General features: G+C 39.6%; 1 protein-coding gene and 1 long non-coding RNA gene across 5 annotated transcripts; one reads left to right on the top strand and one right to left on the bottom strand.

Moving 5' to 3' along the window:
- Positions 1-274: 274 nt before the first annotated feature.
- LOC100845101 (probable adenylate kinase 5, chloroplastic) lies at positions 275-12,529 on the bottom strand. 4 transcript variants are annotated; one of them, XR_002964787.1, is made up of 21 exons: positions 12,290-12,529; positions 12,061-12,189; positions 11,242-11,370; positions 11,032-11,166; positions 9,842-9,988; positions 8,835-8,909; positions 8,638-8,740; positions 6,391-6,431; positions 6,167-6,292; positions 5,877-5,912; positions 5,716-5,796; positions 5,478-5,616; positions 5,046-5,125; positions 4,896-4,961; positions 3,856-3,885; positions 3,667-3,776; positions 3,427-3,564; positions 2,253-2,282; positions 2,104-2,170; positions 1,958-2,011; positions 275-395 (listed from the first exon to the last, which is right to left on the bottom strand). XR_002964787.1 is itself a non-coding variant. In XM_003573614.4 (20 exons), the coding sequence occupies exons 1-19, from the start codon at positions 12,458-12,460 to the stop codon at positions 2,146-2,148; spliced, it is 1,791 nt and encodes a 596-aa protein (XP_003573662.1). In that variant the 5' UTR covers positions 12,461-12,529; the 3' UTR covers positions 1,567-2,011; positions 2,104-2,145. The 4 variants fall into 4 exon arrangements, 2 of the variants coding, with proteins under 2 accessions (XP_003573662.1, XP_014756719.1); XR_001407091.2 differs by lacking the exon at positions 275-395 and adding an exon at positions 1,126-1,494 and having other exon boundaries at positions 1,617-2,011; XM_003573614.4 differs by lacking the exon at positions 275-395 and having other exon boundaries at positions 1,567-2,011.
- Positions 12,530-12,981: 452 nt separating this feature from the next.
- LOC112271579 lies at positions 12,982-14,100 on the top strand. The gene is made up of 2 exons (XR_002964788.1): positions 12,982-13,772; positions 13,873-14,100. It is a non-coding gene; the product is annotated as an uncharacterized LOC112271579 (long non-coding RNA).
- Positions 14,101-15,743: the final 1,643 nt, after the last annotated feature.

Below are 15,743 nucleotides of genomic sequence, written 5' to 3' on the forward strand. Positions count from 1 at the left end.
AGAAAAAACTATCCACTATGCTCCCAGCTGATAGGATTCTACAACAATCGTGCAAGAGATTACCAAGTTTATTTCAATCTTATTCATGTAATCTTTTAAACAGGGAAACAACGTCCTGTCGTAGCAACTCCTCTCCATGAAATACACACCAATTTTCAGAATACCATAGTTCGATGGCTCTTCTAAAAGCAAACCAACGAACTTCAGCGGTAATCGCAATAAGAAGCGAAGTCACATAACTCAGACCGTGAGAACATCCTAAAGACTAGTTGTCTAGGTTTGAGAAAAAATAATCTTTACTAAAAATGTGGATGCTACAATCATACCCCAAAAAAAATGCCGCATCCCACAACATCTGGTCAATCTATATAAACAATTCCCGGGACAGAAGTAACCTACCAAATGTCAAAGATATGAAGCACACTTCAGTCTTCCATCCGATAACACCAAAGGAAGTTGATAGTTCACAAATTCAAACAACGAGCATTCCAGCAGTCAAAGGAGCATGTGGGCACGGAAAACATGATGATTGAATATTCCTCAAACAACCTAATTGGAGACCTTGAATAATCTCATCACTCTGTACATACTATATCTAAGTTCATTCTATTATTGATATATTGTAATAGAACATATATCATAGTCATTGTTGTCACTATCATTTTTATATTTTATTAGCACTCCCACATATATATATATAAAGTTGCATGTATTCTATATATCCAATAAGATTTTAATTCCTAGATCTCTATGTAAGTCAATTCGATGGAAGAGGACTCCTGCCTTGTGGACAGTGGCACCACAAACTCTGCACCAAGGGAGATTGAATATTTCCATACTCTTACTAAGGAGAGATTTTGATAACCGCTGGATGCGATGTTGTAATTGTTGGCTCAGGACGTGCCATAGTTACTCTTCCTATGGGTAGTCAATTGGCAATCGAGGATGTTTTATTGTATCTAGATTAAACTCATACCCTACTAAGCTACGAAGATATCCAACAATATGGTTTCCATATTGAGACCAGTGATGACGATGAAGAGGAGTTTCTCATTTTTACCAATGATAATGGATATGGTAACCAAATATTTGAGAAAAAAATCCTTTAACATCTGGATCTACACATATATCAGACCCATAGCACATTTAGCATATAAGGTAATTTTCCAGAATGTGAATACAAGGCGTTAGAAGCATACATATCAACAGAGCAATTGATCAACAGAGTCTTGAGATTAATTAGGCATGTGATCAATCAGATTAACCACATTTTTAATTACACTAATGGCAATTGCTTAACAACTGCTATTTGGCCTCACTCTAGTCCAGGCGCCTGTGCCCGTATACGTGCATTTTCCTGTACAGATGCATGTGTCCGTACAGGCAGCGCTTGGACTTGCATATATGTGCAATCAATCAATGAAACAGTCGTAGATTTTACTCAGTGCTTTACATTGTAACAAAAACCACGCCGAGCCAGAGTTTTTCCCCTGTCTAGGAAAACCAGAATAAATTTGTCTCAAGATTAATGTTATTTTTTATTATAATAAAAGATTTTTCTTACTGTGCTTTCTAAAAGTGAAACTTCGTTTGTTATTGTCTCAATTGATACTTACAGCTTACTGGACGACGACTAAGTACCGCTATGATAGACTCCCGGCGCTTCTGCTGCCGTCGGTGGTGTCCTCTGGCTTCTCCATTGGCGAGGGATTCGGCTGTCAGGACCGCTGGAGCTTGGTCCAAATGTTCAGGCATGTATCCCTAACTTTATGAACCCGCTATTAAAATGTTTAAATTAGGGTGCTAACGACCTAACGTATACATCATATGGAACTATGAGCAGGCCCCGTCTAGAATGCACACAAATTTCCCTAAATGAAAAACTGTAGCGCTATTGGGTAGCAAAAAATATGGAGCTATACATATGGATATGGTGAATAGGAAAGGGGGAAATAACCGTTGCACTAGATGGAAGGCTGAATGACGGGGAGAATGTGGTAAACCAGTAAACCTGCAATCAAAATATTAAACTTTTGCGCATCATGGTTTAGCAATTAGGATGGACAACAGAAATTTATTTATCTGCCTCAAACAGAAACATACAAACAGGACGGACGGTATGTTCACATAGTAGATTGCTTTGCCTCACAATATACCACTCAAGAAACCCCTACAAAATGATGAACAATTCAGTTACTGTCTTACCAGAAGGATAATAAAACGAGTCAACTTTTAACGAGGCTACAAGTTACCAGAAACCCGATGGCGCGCTTTCCTTTTCCCTGCATTGAAAACAAGAAAAATCAACCTAAAAACAAATGGATTACTCCAACAACATATATGGGATCCTCCCTCCTTTCCATAAAATAGGGCATGTAAGTTAGGTCATAAGTCAAACTTTTTTAAGTTTGACCAAGTTTATATAGAAAAATATATCAACAAATACAATACCAATAGATCCACCATGAAATATGTTTTCGTAGCGTATTTATTTGGTATTGCAGATGTTGATATTCTTATCAATATAATGGTCAAACTTAGGAAAAAACTTGTATTCCCTATTTTATGGAAAGGAGGGAATATATTTGCCAGACTGAGTGCATGAAGTCCTGCCACATGTGTTCGAGAAAAAGAAGTCTTGCCACATGTGTTCGAAATAGAAAAGAAAAATGTCCTGCTACATATCACCCTTCAGTAGGTCTAATGTGGCATCTCTTAATACTTTATATACTGAAGCTGGGTAACAAACAAGAGGGTCTAGTAGTGGGCAGGGATTCTTAGCATTGACCCACAAACGCTGGATGGAGTGTGCTGCTACTGAGGTATCAGGTAGATTGTGTGTCGTCTTTGGTGGAACAGAGTTTTAAATTTATTTCTTGCTTAGATTTCAGTACTAGAACTTTTAACTGTTTTTAAACAAAATTTCTATGAAAAAGTCTAAAATTTCCAAGTAACTTTGGGCACCCCTTTTGTGTAATGAAATTGTTGATCCTTCATTTTATTTGTTTTACAACAATAATTTTCCTTTTGTTTTGAAGGAATGGGTAGCCTTCTCGGTTTGCTACTTCAACCATTCAATAAAATATACCAGTAAACTTAACATTAAGCATCTTTTCAAGAATATGTTTCTAGAACGAAACTTTTTGGGAGAACATGCTTCTGGAAGGGAACTAACTCTGTGCAATTAAGTTCGTTACTAATATTCACTAGCAAAGCTATGTACCATCTGGGCTTTGGCACTTATCTCTTTCTCCCACCATATCGAAAGGAATAAGCATAAGGGCCGGTTATAAAGATAAAAGAAGGGGTGGTGAAAGGTGATCAACTGTTTCACACAGATAGATTCGAATATTAAACATATTTACAACTATAGCTATTCATGAAATTACAGGTCAAATTAAATACGATGCTTTTCTGAATTCTTACTTTTTTGGTCCTTTGAAGGCATTGGTGATGTCATCAGCTGTTGGCTTGTCCATGAGTTCAGCTAGCAAAACATATTTCTCTTTTCCATTGGGTTCATCAACCCTTCGATAGATCTCATATTTATTGGGATAACCCATCCTGTGTATTCAACCAAACTGTAAGGTATGAAAAAGTATCGGCCTAGCAGCATTGTTAGCAAAAGAAGTATGATATTTGGAGAACAAAAGAAAAAGAGATAACCTTAAAGCTCCCATAATAGGATAAAATGTGCCAGCATAGAAGAGAAGCCGGAAGGAATAACAAGTCTCAAATGATGCAGCATACTTAAGCCGCATGTCTCTTCCCATTGTCTTCAACATGACGAATCAAGAAACAACTGAATACTGGCAGTCATGCTAAGATTAAGTGGAACTTACATGGAGCACTTACTTGCATTACGCCACTTGATGCAGGCATATCCTGTAAACGTAAATTTCACGGGCATTAAGGTTAGAGACTCTATAATGATGCCAAGGAACAACTTCTTGCTAGCTTGGATTAATCAATAGTAGTCCCGAGGACTGTATGAGCAAACAATGACAGAAAAAAATTGAGTACCAATAATAGTTTTTTAATAGCTGTAAAAGACCAAACAACATAGAAGCTACACCAATTTCAAAAATATAAGAAAAGTAGTACATGTCTTTTTAAAAATATTCCTTCTTTTGTATATGATCAGAAATTATTTTCTGATTATTCAAGTGATGCACAAAACTTAACTCAGTTTCAGTCATACGCCGACAGAATGGAGCGCCAAATGCGCCATAACCTGCCCAGCCACGCGGTCTGCCCTCTGTGCTCCCAGGAGCCAGAATCCAGGGAGCACATCCTCATGCTGCACCTGGACTCAGAAACCGTGGCTGCTCAGCCTGCGGTGTGCAGGCATGGCTGCAGCATCCCCTTGGCCCAGGATTCTTTGGGAGATTGGAAGACGACAAAACACAAGCTACCCCCGAAGACATAGACTCCTTGGTCGTATTGGTGGTATGGTCAGTGTAGACAGAAAGAAACTGGGTGTTCAAGAGCGAGTCCCATGACCTCCTTGCTGTTGCAGATGGCATCAAAATGGAGGCAGGCCTACCACCGTGGGTTATTTTCCTTTATTTTGCTGTGTTTGTTTCATGCGTGTTCATGTACTATTTTGGTGGGCATTGAACACTTGTTTTCTCTGCTTCTATCTTCTTGTAAATAAAACCTGCTTCTCCGTTTGATGAAAAGATGTGTAGAAGCTTTTTGCATATTCTCTAAAGAAACCGTTTCAGTCAGCTCAAAGTTTCTAACATTCGCAGAATAGCTCGTTTTGCTCACAATGTTTGGATAACGATGAAATATTGTTGGGGTAAAGTTTAAATTTAAACTAACACCTATTCAAGGCCTTCATCCAAAGAATCATAAAAAGGAAGACGAGAAAGAGTTATTCTATATCAAACCTTTAGACGAGGATTTACGAGAATTACAGGTCTGTCACCAGCAGCATCAGTCATAGCTCTCATATCCTGCAAATTTCTAAGATGACACTGCAGACCGACAAGGGTTTATATTTTATAACTACAGAAAAGACTAAGGCACAGAGTATTTACATCAATTATGCAGTTTCCAACAGCATTCTGTGGAGCAATGAGGATAAACATGTCATCTTCTTTATCAACCTCACTAGCACCTGTAATTTCAGAAACAAAATTGAAACATACTAGTATATAATATTAAAAAAACTCAGAAACAATAGAAAAGCTAAGGCATGAGGAAAAAGAAACACGAAAGGTGTAACTATGTATGTGTCAATAATGTGGTAAGTATAGAACTGAAATGCGGAAAATATTAGCAGTTAACAAAGGGGCTTTATTTTTATGTAAATATTATATTTGGTATAATATTCATACATTTTTTTATACGGGGACTTCATAGATCATACTCCTAGTTTTAATATCAATTTCAGTATTCTTCAAAATTCAAAGTATTTCGTTTATTTTAATCAATGCCTATTGGAAGTGTTTGTTAGCTGGGGGACAGACCTACTGCTCCAATATTAATGAAGGCGCCCTTCGCCCCATAATCACCCCAGTCCATGAATTCCAATATCTTTCTGGTTCCAGCCAGCTGAAGTGGAATGCCAGCAAATGCACCTTGCCCCATGGATCCTTGAACAGAGACCTGATAAGAAGTCAGCAGTCCCATGGTGCGTCAACCAAAGAGGGTAGTGGCCGATGAGCTGTGGATGCAGCTATGTGGATGAGTACCGAAGGTGAGCACCTTGACACGCTTTCCGTCATCAGCAAAGGCTAGAGATATTTCTCTTACAAGTTCCATGAGGGTTCCTATACGATAAACATCCTGAAGATAAAAAAGGTTTGGTTGACAGTCCACACCAGCAAAATATATTTATATGTATAAATAAGCATGTGCATTCTTACCATTTCAGGGTTAAGCTCAGGAATGTTGATATCTATCTGCAGTTTGAGAAAATGAAGACAGTAATCAAGTAAATTAATTTTTTAACAAAAGCAATTGCACCAGAAAACAGGTGAAAGGACTACAATAATGAGTAACAATGATTAATCCCAAATACAAATAATTTCCTTTAGACTACAGAAAGTTCTAAAAATATATGCTACAGAAAGTGAACAAAATCATGTTTCCTCGGTGAGTAGTTTTTATCAACCTTTGATCAAAAATTACAATAAATGGAACGATAAGTAGCAACCTGTAACCGAGTCTTTTTATCTTCAATAGCACGCTTCGTAGCTTGTAGCACGTCGTCATAGAAGTATTTCCTGATCTCTCTGGAGTGTGGAATATTATTTAATCTCGTCGGAATTCCCCGCCACTCCTAGAAAGAAGCATTTAATCATACATGAACAAAAGAAATCTAAGTGGACACAATTCACTTTAAGATCTTAGAAAAAAAAATGGCTACTGTGCACATACATTTTTTGAAGTTGTTGTACCCACAAAATCTGATGATTTTCCTGTTCAATGAAGACTTTGAGCATTTCTTATTCACAAGTGTCATGTGTTCAGTTTAACATTTACAGAAAGTGAAAACGTTGAGAATTGGAAAAGCCAATATAATTAAAACATGGAAAGAGGCAAAAAATTTGCCTAATTACATTAATAAAGAAGGTAACATAGTTGAACAATATCAACTTCCTTACTTCATGTGTCAAATGAAGAAAGGATAAATGATGGGTAACAGCACAGAAGCGAGGTTAGAACAATATGACATGACCAAAAATGATTCTCTAAGGCTCTTTGTACCGTACAATTATGGTTCACTGGTCCATTTTCTGTGTAACATTCCAAATAGTTAATTGCGAGCACCGTTCCAAAATATATGGCGTATTAGAAAATGTAGTGAAACTTCTATCTTTTCTGAGTGGACGCAATAGATTTGTGCCTCATTGTATCGATGGAAAGGAGGTACTGCACGCCTGAGAGCAGACACAGCCATTACAAAAGAGAAACTTCTCTATTTAGACAATTATTTAATTAACTATTTAGATTTGTTAGGCATAAATTGTGCCATTGGATTTGCCATGAAAAATCATTGCAATAGATATTATTGTTTTTTAGTAACATATACATATAAAAGATGCCGGTCGAAGTTGCACCTTGAAGACTATGTCTGATATCTAAACATTGTTTAGTTTGGAACAGAGGGAGTAGTTTAGAGCCTGTTTGGTTGCTTCCCTGAGTACCATGCCTGGCAAAATGGAGTGCCTGATTTAAGCCTGCGGTCATGTCATTTTTTGCCTGGTCAGGGTGGGGTGTTTGGTTTGCGACTGGCCTGACAAAAATCAGCGTCCAATTAAGTGATGGGAAAGCCGAATAAAAAACAGAATGACAGGCTTTTGCTTCAGACATGTCTCTGTATGTTCTCGTGATAAATCTGGTTAGCATCCAGGCAGCAGCGGCCGTGTGCTCAGGCGTCCGATTTCGGAGGCCTGAGCCAGGCTAACAACGTTTCAAGTTTCTCAGGCCAGGCTATGTTCAAACCGTTCAGGCACGAACCAAACAAAATGCATACCTCATACTCCGCTGGGTTCCAAAGGTCGGTTAGGGGATTTTGTTTTTCCCTGTGTGAGTTTCTTTTAGGTGCCCAAACTTTTAAAATAATTTTGTTATTACACAAAATGGCTAAATGCATCGTGTTGAGCTAGTGAGTCTCAATGGTGTAAGAAATGCCAGACTTTTTTATCGTCGAGCTATTGGTGCACTTTCAAGTGTTCCGCAGCAAATTTTCTCAGCAATATTGGGGAAAGAATGCCATTTTGTAATGATGTCAAGTCATCATGTATTGATTTGATTTTCACAACTAAACTTTGTGTTCTTGATGCATTGTCATATGCAAATTTTCATCTATAACTTCTTTGTGATCCTTAATATGCTGACATGACTGAATAGACCAACAAAGTTCATAGTAATGGACAAGTACTTTCGTGATTGCAGGATCTTTACAATTATAAAAATCTACATTGTTATATAAATGGGAGGTTGTGGCAGTGATGGTGGTTAATGTCACACCTCGCATGCCCACTTTTACATTCCTAAAAAATCTCTAACAAGAAAAGGCAAACTAAGAGCATCCACAAAGGTCAACTCTTAGCTGGCTCTTATTTGAAAATTGCTGATGTGGAGAGAGAAAGAGGAGAAAGAAGAAAGCTGAATAGTCGGAATCTTAGCCAAGAGTCAACTAAGATTCAGCTAAGAGTCAATCTCATTACCATTGTGCACCATCGAATTTAATGCTAACAGATTGTGTAGAGTTGGCTTAAGCGACAGCCCATTGTAGTTTCACCGTTGACTCTAGGTGACATGGAGATTCGATAGTGACTCTATCTTTGTGGATGCTCTAACTATAAAATGAGAAATCCTAATAAATTACTTATCTTAACCATCACATTGAGAAATCGCTGACAAAAAGCAAACAACTAACAAAAGAAGCTTGGGCAGGCATCACTATGAACATGAGAAGCTGTAAAATAATATTATCTCATTCTAATGGAAGGCATATTAGCTCAAATTGGGATAAAAAATTGAAAACACACAACATTAAAAAAACATGAAATTAATTGTTTTTATAGCGAACTGACAGCCAACTAGAGTTCGCTGATAGTGGTTACGAGTGACAGAATATGAGTATAAGACATTAGCCGTGCACTTTTATTCTCTGACCATTTGTTTTGGCCAACTTGTCTTCTGAAGCATTGGTACAAATCTTCTGTAACAGGGATTCTATTTCCTGAAAAACGACTTCCACTGGGCGATTTCCATCAATCTGCATTTCACATTGAAGTAACAAATATTATCCCAATTTACAGTTTGGATCAGTGCTATGATAGTGGCTAGACCGCTAGAGAATACACAAGAACCTGATTAAGTAGATCTGAGTATGTTGGAAGAACTGCTTCAGAATTTTGCTTGTATGTCTCAAGCCTTGATTTAACCTGCAGAAAAAAGAAGGGTATTATTGGGGTTTAGGATGTTGCTTGGAAACAATGCAGGACTATGAAATTACAGCATCAAGAAAAAAGGTATAAATTATAAATTTAGAGAAAGTGCACTGGGACAGTTTTAAGTCCTGGCAGAAAAATGTCCATTCAACGGGAATGACGCAATTACATAGTTCCAGTGTGTCTTCTGTAAATGCCAGAAAAATATATTTTTCCTGAAGTTTCCAACAGTTTAACAATTTAGAAACAGCATACTTTTATCTATTTTATTACCACTAGTACAGAATATACAGCGAGCTGAAGAGGGAGTTAAAGTGATGTACAAAGAAGAAGCAAGAAAATACGAACAATACAAAGTCAAACATAGATGGACAACACTTCCAACTTACGAAAAAAGTAGATGACAGCAAAATAACAGAAGCCTCCTTACTATTTTTCTAAAGAGAATGCAGGAGAACCGTGCATATGAAAAAGGAGGTAGGAGTATGTTATAGTAGAGAACTAGAGATCATAGCCCCACTCAGAAACAATGACAGGAAAACTTACTCAGCAGCTGCATCCTACAACAAAAACAACACAGATACTCTAACACAACTTCACTTCAGCCAACTTCTAGGAGACATGAACCTGCTAAACTTTTTAATGCTCATAATTATATTCCAATCTAGATCCAAGCTGGTGATGACAAAACATAGGAATTTGCACACTCGGGCCTGTAATTGAACCTATATCTCTCAACATACCGAGACACAAAGCTTTTGCGTTTTATCCCAAAAAATTTTAACAAATCACAGAAATTTGCACAAATACTTTTTTTAGCATGGATCCAAACTCTCAAACTTGCATTATTAATAAGATAGACACTTCTTTAGACCTTGATAAATATGACAAAAGAAAAAGATTACTTAAGCGGACAACAACTGAACCTTCTCAAACGTATCATCAGAACGTGTAATAAGCCTGGTGGAAATTTCCTCATTCTCCGGGGGGAAGTTTTTTACATGGTAAATTTTTCCTGTCACAGGATCTAGTCTTCTTCCAACACATCTATCGATTAGATTGTCATCAGGAACCTGAATTTAAACAAAAAAGGTCAACAGTATCTATGGAATCAGAGGATGATGCAACACACTGACTCAGCATATATAGCAAACTGTTTAATATCTGCCGGTTTGCATGTCGTCACAAAAGAATCTGTACTGGTACAAGTACAACAAACTATTAAATTATAAGGACATGCAGTAAGGCACAACTATTTGAGATTATTTTTTTCTAGGACCATGAATTCCTGTCAAATAACTTAGTAAAGAATAAAATTTAATTGCAGTTGCACAAGGGTACAAACAATCAATTTGCTGGAATTTGTGATATTGTAAATAACATTACTAAATCCATTTTCAATCACTGCCATCCTTATTTCCACAACCAAAATAAGTTACAGGCCATAACCCCAGAGTAGGGGCATAAGTTGACCTGGTTAAAACTCATAGTACGTGGTGCACCATTTATGTGTCATTTGGAAGGAAAAGTGACGTAGTCCATACCACGACCCTGTAAAACGACTTAGACATGCAGCATTATGGGTAACTATGGTCACAGCCTATTTATACTTGTAGATTAGTAATATACTGCATGAAACTACTAACAAATTAAAGAATTTCAGAAAATTGAATTACCATGATGATTCTCAAACTGGAAAAGGAAGTGAAAAGGAAATCCTCAAACATTCTTTCTTTATGAAAATTCTGGTCTGTAGAATTGCAGGAGCATTACAGAAGAATAGACAGATATGCATTTATTTTAATAGAAACGGCGGGAGAGCCCCCTACATTATAATTTTATGAAATACAAGGGTATGTAAAAAATGTTGCACATTTACAGAAAGGAAACAGAAAACACTCAAAAACTGGGGGCTACAAACATCGTAACCAATCCAAAAGAGGGCCCTGAAGCAAGGCTAAAGCCTACGAGAAAGGAGCTCAACTTCTTATTAAATAAGCATGATCAAAGGTTTGAGGATGTAATGCAATGCATCAACACATTATAGTGAAAGTGGAAAAAAAAAGGAAGCATATGTCAATAGATAGTAAATGCGATAAATGGTACAATGACTTACTTCCAGTACAATGAATATATCTGGTCTTATCTTCATACTTTCAAGACTCTGTGCTTGGGCATAACTCCTTGGGTAACCATCGAGAAGCCACCCTCTTTCTTGTACATCCGGCTGTGATAGCCGTGAAACCACCATCTATTTGAAATAACAACTATTAGATAGCTTCAGAACTCTGCCAACTTCAAAGAGCCTAACAATTGAAACACTTACATCGGTCACAACTTGATCCGGGACAAGCATGCCATTGTCCATATATTCTTTCGCTTTCTTGCCTATTTTTGTGCCAGAAGATACTTCAGCCCGTAGAAGATCCCCAGTTGATATGTGAACTAAACCATACTAAAACAAATAAAACTCTTAGAACATAGAAGACTATTGATCAAAATAAACATACTTTACCACCAGGTAAATATCAGGAAAAAAAAACTGGTCAATCTATCAGCTATTTTCAGATACAGGCATACCCTTGAGTAATACTCCCTCCGGTCGAGGTTTTAGTTCAAATTTGTACTAAAACCACGACAAGAATTTAGGAACGGAGGGACCACGACAAGAATTTAGGATTGGTGGGAATAGTTTGTACTCCCTCCGTTCCTAAATACTTGTCGTGGTTTTAGTACAAGTATTTAGGAACGGAGGGAGTAGTATTTTTATGCAAATTAAACAAGTCCAAGAAATGAAAAAAATAGCTGTATCAGATAAAAACAGAAAATTATTCATGTGGTTTCATTCCACAAACCAAAAATCCACTGATGTGTAGCAGAGATAGGTTTCTTCTGCGTGTTTTTTTGCTGTCAAGGGTTCGAAATTTCAATGGCATTATAACCAATGCAGTTGATGTCTGGATCAAGTGAAATGTATAACGCACTAAAATTGGGTTAAAAGGACTTAGGATCTGCAATGAAGCCCACTCGCCCTGCAGCCTTCTCCAAGATAGATTCAGTTTTGGATCACCCCCAATTGGCACTGACGACATTTGCATTGTTGCAGCACACAAAAGAAAATCAATCAAGGGTTTACAATTTTTACCTTCTCGACGATCATACGGCACTGCGTCCCCTTTCCTGACGCTGGCGCGCCCGAGATCATCACCTTCAGCGGCGCCTCCGCCCGCGCCGGCGCCGCCCCCTCCGCTGCCCGGCATCGCAGGAGCAATCCCTACGGAACACGTAGAAACCATACAAATCATGAAGATGTGCAAGCGCGAACGCAACCACAACGCCATGGACTGACGCAGACCAAGCCGAAATGTACGAACCCTGGGCTTGGGAGCGGTGGAGGCGGCGGGTGCGGAGACGGTCTGGGAGGAGGATCTCGCGAGCGGGCGGCAGAAAAGCGAGCCTGGGAGTTGGCGGGAAATGCCGGGGCCGCGATGGATCGCCGAACCGGCGAGGGGAGGAGAGGCCGTTGCCGGAGAGGATGCCGCCATTTTCGCGGCGAGAGATGTGCGTGCGGAGGGAAAAGGAGGGAGGTGGTTTTCGAGGATTGGAGTCGCGTGGCTCCAGAGTTCAGACGCGTCGCTTTTCGGCCAGTGTATTTTCCTTGTTTTTCTTTTTCCACATTTTGGTTTTAAGTTGCTTTTTGAAAGTAGGATGGTTTGAAAATTTAAATCTAATCATATCTACTTACTCGGTCACAGAATTTTTGTTGTAATTATAGTTCAAATTTCAATTAAAATTACGACAAAAAATATGTGACGGAGAAAATAACATCTTTTAACTTTGAGTAAAATCCGTTTTGAATCATGGCTTTGTAGAGGTGGAACACATCAAACCTCAACCTTTCAATCCCTGGATCTGGCACCGCATCCTTCTCAATCCCGGTCTGCAACGGATAAAAGAGAATTTGCAACATGGGTTTGCTGACGCGGCAAGTTTAAGACTGAATCGGAGGCACTATCGGAACGGATAAAACACGACGACGCCACGACACGGACGGCAGCTCCTTCCTCCTGGACAGCGCGGACCGCAGGCGGCCCTGTCCAGCCAGCAGCTTAGGACGGCGTCGACCGCTCTGTACTCCGTCGCCCATCGGCACAACACCCCGTCCATCTAATTGAACACCCCCAACCACCAGTACGCAAACAGACTTTTGAATTTGTGTCGATCCGATCTCGAGCAAGAGGTCGAAGGGGAGATCAGGCCGGCCGCTGCCGGCGAAGACCTCGTTTGCTGCCAGCGAGGAGGAGCGGGAGTGTCTGGGTGCGGTAGCAGCGCGAGGCGGTCGTGCGGGAACGCCTGGGATCGGATCGGTGGCGTGGCGAGCCGATGTGCGGGCGCGCGGCGGCGCGGCGTAGTAAGCGCGGGCGGGCGTGCGGGCGCGCGTGGGAACGGCCGAACGGCAGCTGGGCGAGGCGGGAGCGGCGGCGCGGCGGGCATCGCAGGAGGGAAGGGAGCGGCAGGCCAGCAGGAGGACGGGCGGCATCGATGGAAAGGGCAGGGAGCAGCAGGCCGGAGTGGTGATCCGGGGAAGAAGAGAAGGAGAGAGGAAGAAGATGTTTGCCTCACTGATGTGTGGGTCCCACGGACACATCAGCGATCCCTATTTGGAAAACACGTTTTTTTTTCTATTGACCGGGATTATAAAGTACAGGGTGTCAATTTCAGTGATCTTAACGTCGGGGTTTAATGTGATCGATGTCAAGGACAAAGTGAAGGTTTAAAACGGATTTTACTATTTAACTTTTGTCGGTGCCGCACGCCATGAGCACCCCGACGATGACAGCTCAGCCAATGACCAAGGTTGCTGAGGACCAATCATTCGTTGTTTGATGGTTACTGTAGTGGTTGTATTTTAATCCATCAGGACCAAATCTCATGTTTGATGTTATGTGTGTTTCAGTTGAGACGGATTATCCTTTGGTGACGGACGAGTACTTGTCGGTAGCAACGTGAACAGTGACGGTAATTGTGTCAATCACAAAGCCTCATGACTTCGGTATTTTTGTAGAAATTGTGTGTGCAATGTAACATGTGTTTTAGAAACAGACTGAAGCAATGGTTATTGATGTCTGGGTGCAATCGTGTCTTGATACTGTAATAAAGGTTAGCTATGTAGCAGCTTCAATTATTATCATGTTTTGTAGGTCAAATTGCCAACGAAAAAACGCAAGACGTTTACGTGAGGCCGTGTCTTTTTTTTTAAAACACGGTACAAACTAGACAGTGACAAATACGAGCGCACACTCATCTTCTATATATCTAAGTAAAAGCAACCTTACTTGATTTTTCTAAACATGCAAGCATGTCACATCATCACATAATTAATTTGTTCACAAACTCATACTTTTGCACATGCATGCATGTTACTTACATCAAGGTATCCCCACTAAATGAACAATGTAGAATTTTATTATATATTTTTTTATTTTGAATACTCTATGTTAACTAAAAATTTCCGCAACAACGTGCGAAACATCATCTAGTTATATGAACGCGCACCCCCACCTCAATGAGCAACTTCGGGCTTCGGGAGATTGGGCCGATAAATATTGAGAGATTGACGAATCACCATAGGCCATGTCCTTTTGATTTGGTTGCTGATTGTATTCTAAGACAACTAACCACAAATGCCGGTATGTCCATTTGCTTGGGTGATCAATTAAAATCCAACGTCAGTTACTCTTGCAGAATAGGTCTGAAGTACCCTCAGCTAACGGATAGTCATATGAGCTACTCACACCATTGTACTGGAATAGAGTAAAATACGCCCACGCTCCAATAATCATAAATCTACAAAACTGTACATTTGGATCATAATTAAATTCAACGGGCCCAGGAAAAGCTGGTCACGTATGAACGTCGCCAGCCGCGAGTCTCGTGTCAGGATTTTCTCAATTGGCCGAAAGACTCAAGCACTGGATCCATGCATGATGCATCTGCTCATAAAGTTTTGCTTGCTTACGAGGCTACTGCCTTGCTTAGTAACTTTATTTGTTCCGCGTACTCTACTTCATTTTTACGAAAGCTGTTTTTTTTCGGTAATACGGTCATACGGAAGTTTTAGTCAGAAGTGACAAAATACAGCGGTCTTACACGCTTGCTTTGACAGAGGAATACAAAACCCATACCTCAAGGAGAACAACCGACACCTCCAACGTTGTAGCCAGAATTTGAAGGCCAACAAGCTGACTGAACATAGTCAAATGAAACAATGACTATCCGCTCTCTCATGGTACGGAGTAGTAGTAAACCCTAATACATCCTATTGTGTCTTAGTGTGCCGTGTAATTCTCTGTTGGATTTTTTTCGCCATTTTTGGCAACTAATTGGCGGCCATTTCGTCAAAAGATATCAACTGTCAGCCCGAGTAGGGGTGGGTGTAAAAAACCGAAACCAAAAGCCGAAGCCAAATTAAACGGATCCGAAACCGAAGTAACCGAAACCGAATTAACCGATAATAATTTCGGTGGCTAAGTGGGGTTAACCGATTTTTAATTTGGTGAGTTAGGTTATTAACCTCGGTTACCGAATTAATGATAAATAGTCTAAAACATACGTCGTTACGCACTTATATCTATTTTATTATATATTTTGTAGGAAGTATTTCTAAACTTTGGTGTAACCTCAAGGCTGCACGACCTTCGGTTATGTCAGAGTTTCTTTGTTTGAGACTTCGAGCCATCTATATGTTGGAAGTTTTGCTAAAAATTATGATTTGGTGTTGTCTATTTCCCTATCGGTTCATAAGTTCGGTTATATCGGTTTACACCA

The sequence above is a fragment of the Brachypodium distachyon genome, chromosome 3 (assembly GCF_000005505.3).
Source record: "Brachypodium distachyon strain Bd21 chromosome 3, Brachypodium_distachyon_v3.0, whole genome shotgun sequence".
Taxonomy (NCBI): Eukaryota; Viridiplantae; Streptophyta; class Magnoliopsida; order Poales; family Poaceae; genus Brachypodium; species Brachypodium distachyon.

What these genes read in the sequence shown, in the direction of transcription:
- LOC100845101 (XM_003573614.4), bottom strand. Translation starts at nt 12,460, where the DNA reads ATGGCGGCATCCTCTCCGGCAACGGCCTCTCCTCCCCTCGCCGGTTCG. An exon ending in ATATATTCATTGTACTGGAA is followed by an intron (nt 9,989 to 11,031) that starts GTAAGTCATTGT and finishes GTTTAAATTCAG; the next exon opens with GTTCCTGATGACAATCTAAT. An exon ending in CTGATGATACGTTTGAGAAG is followed by an intron (nt 8,910 to 9,841) that starts GTTCAGTTGTTG and finishes TTTTTTCTGCAG; the next exon opens with GTTAAATCAAGGCTTGAGAC.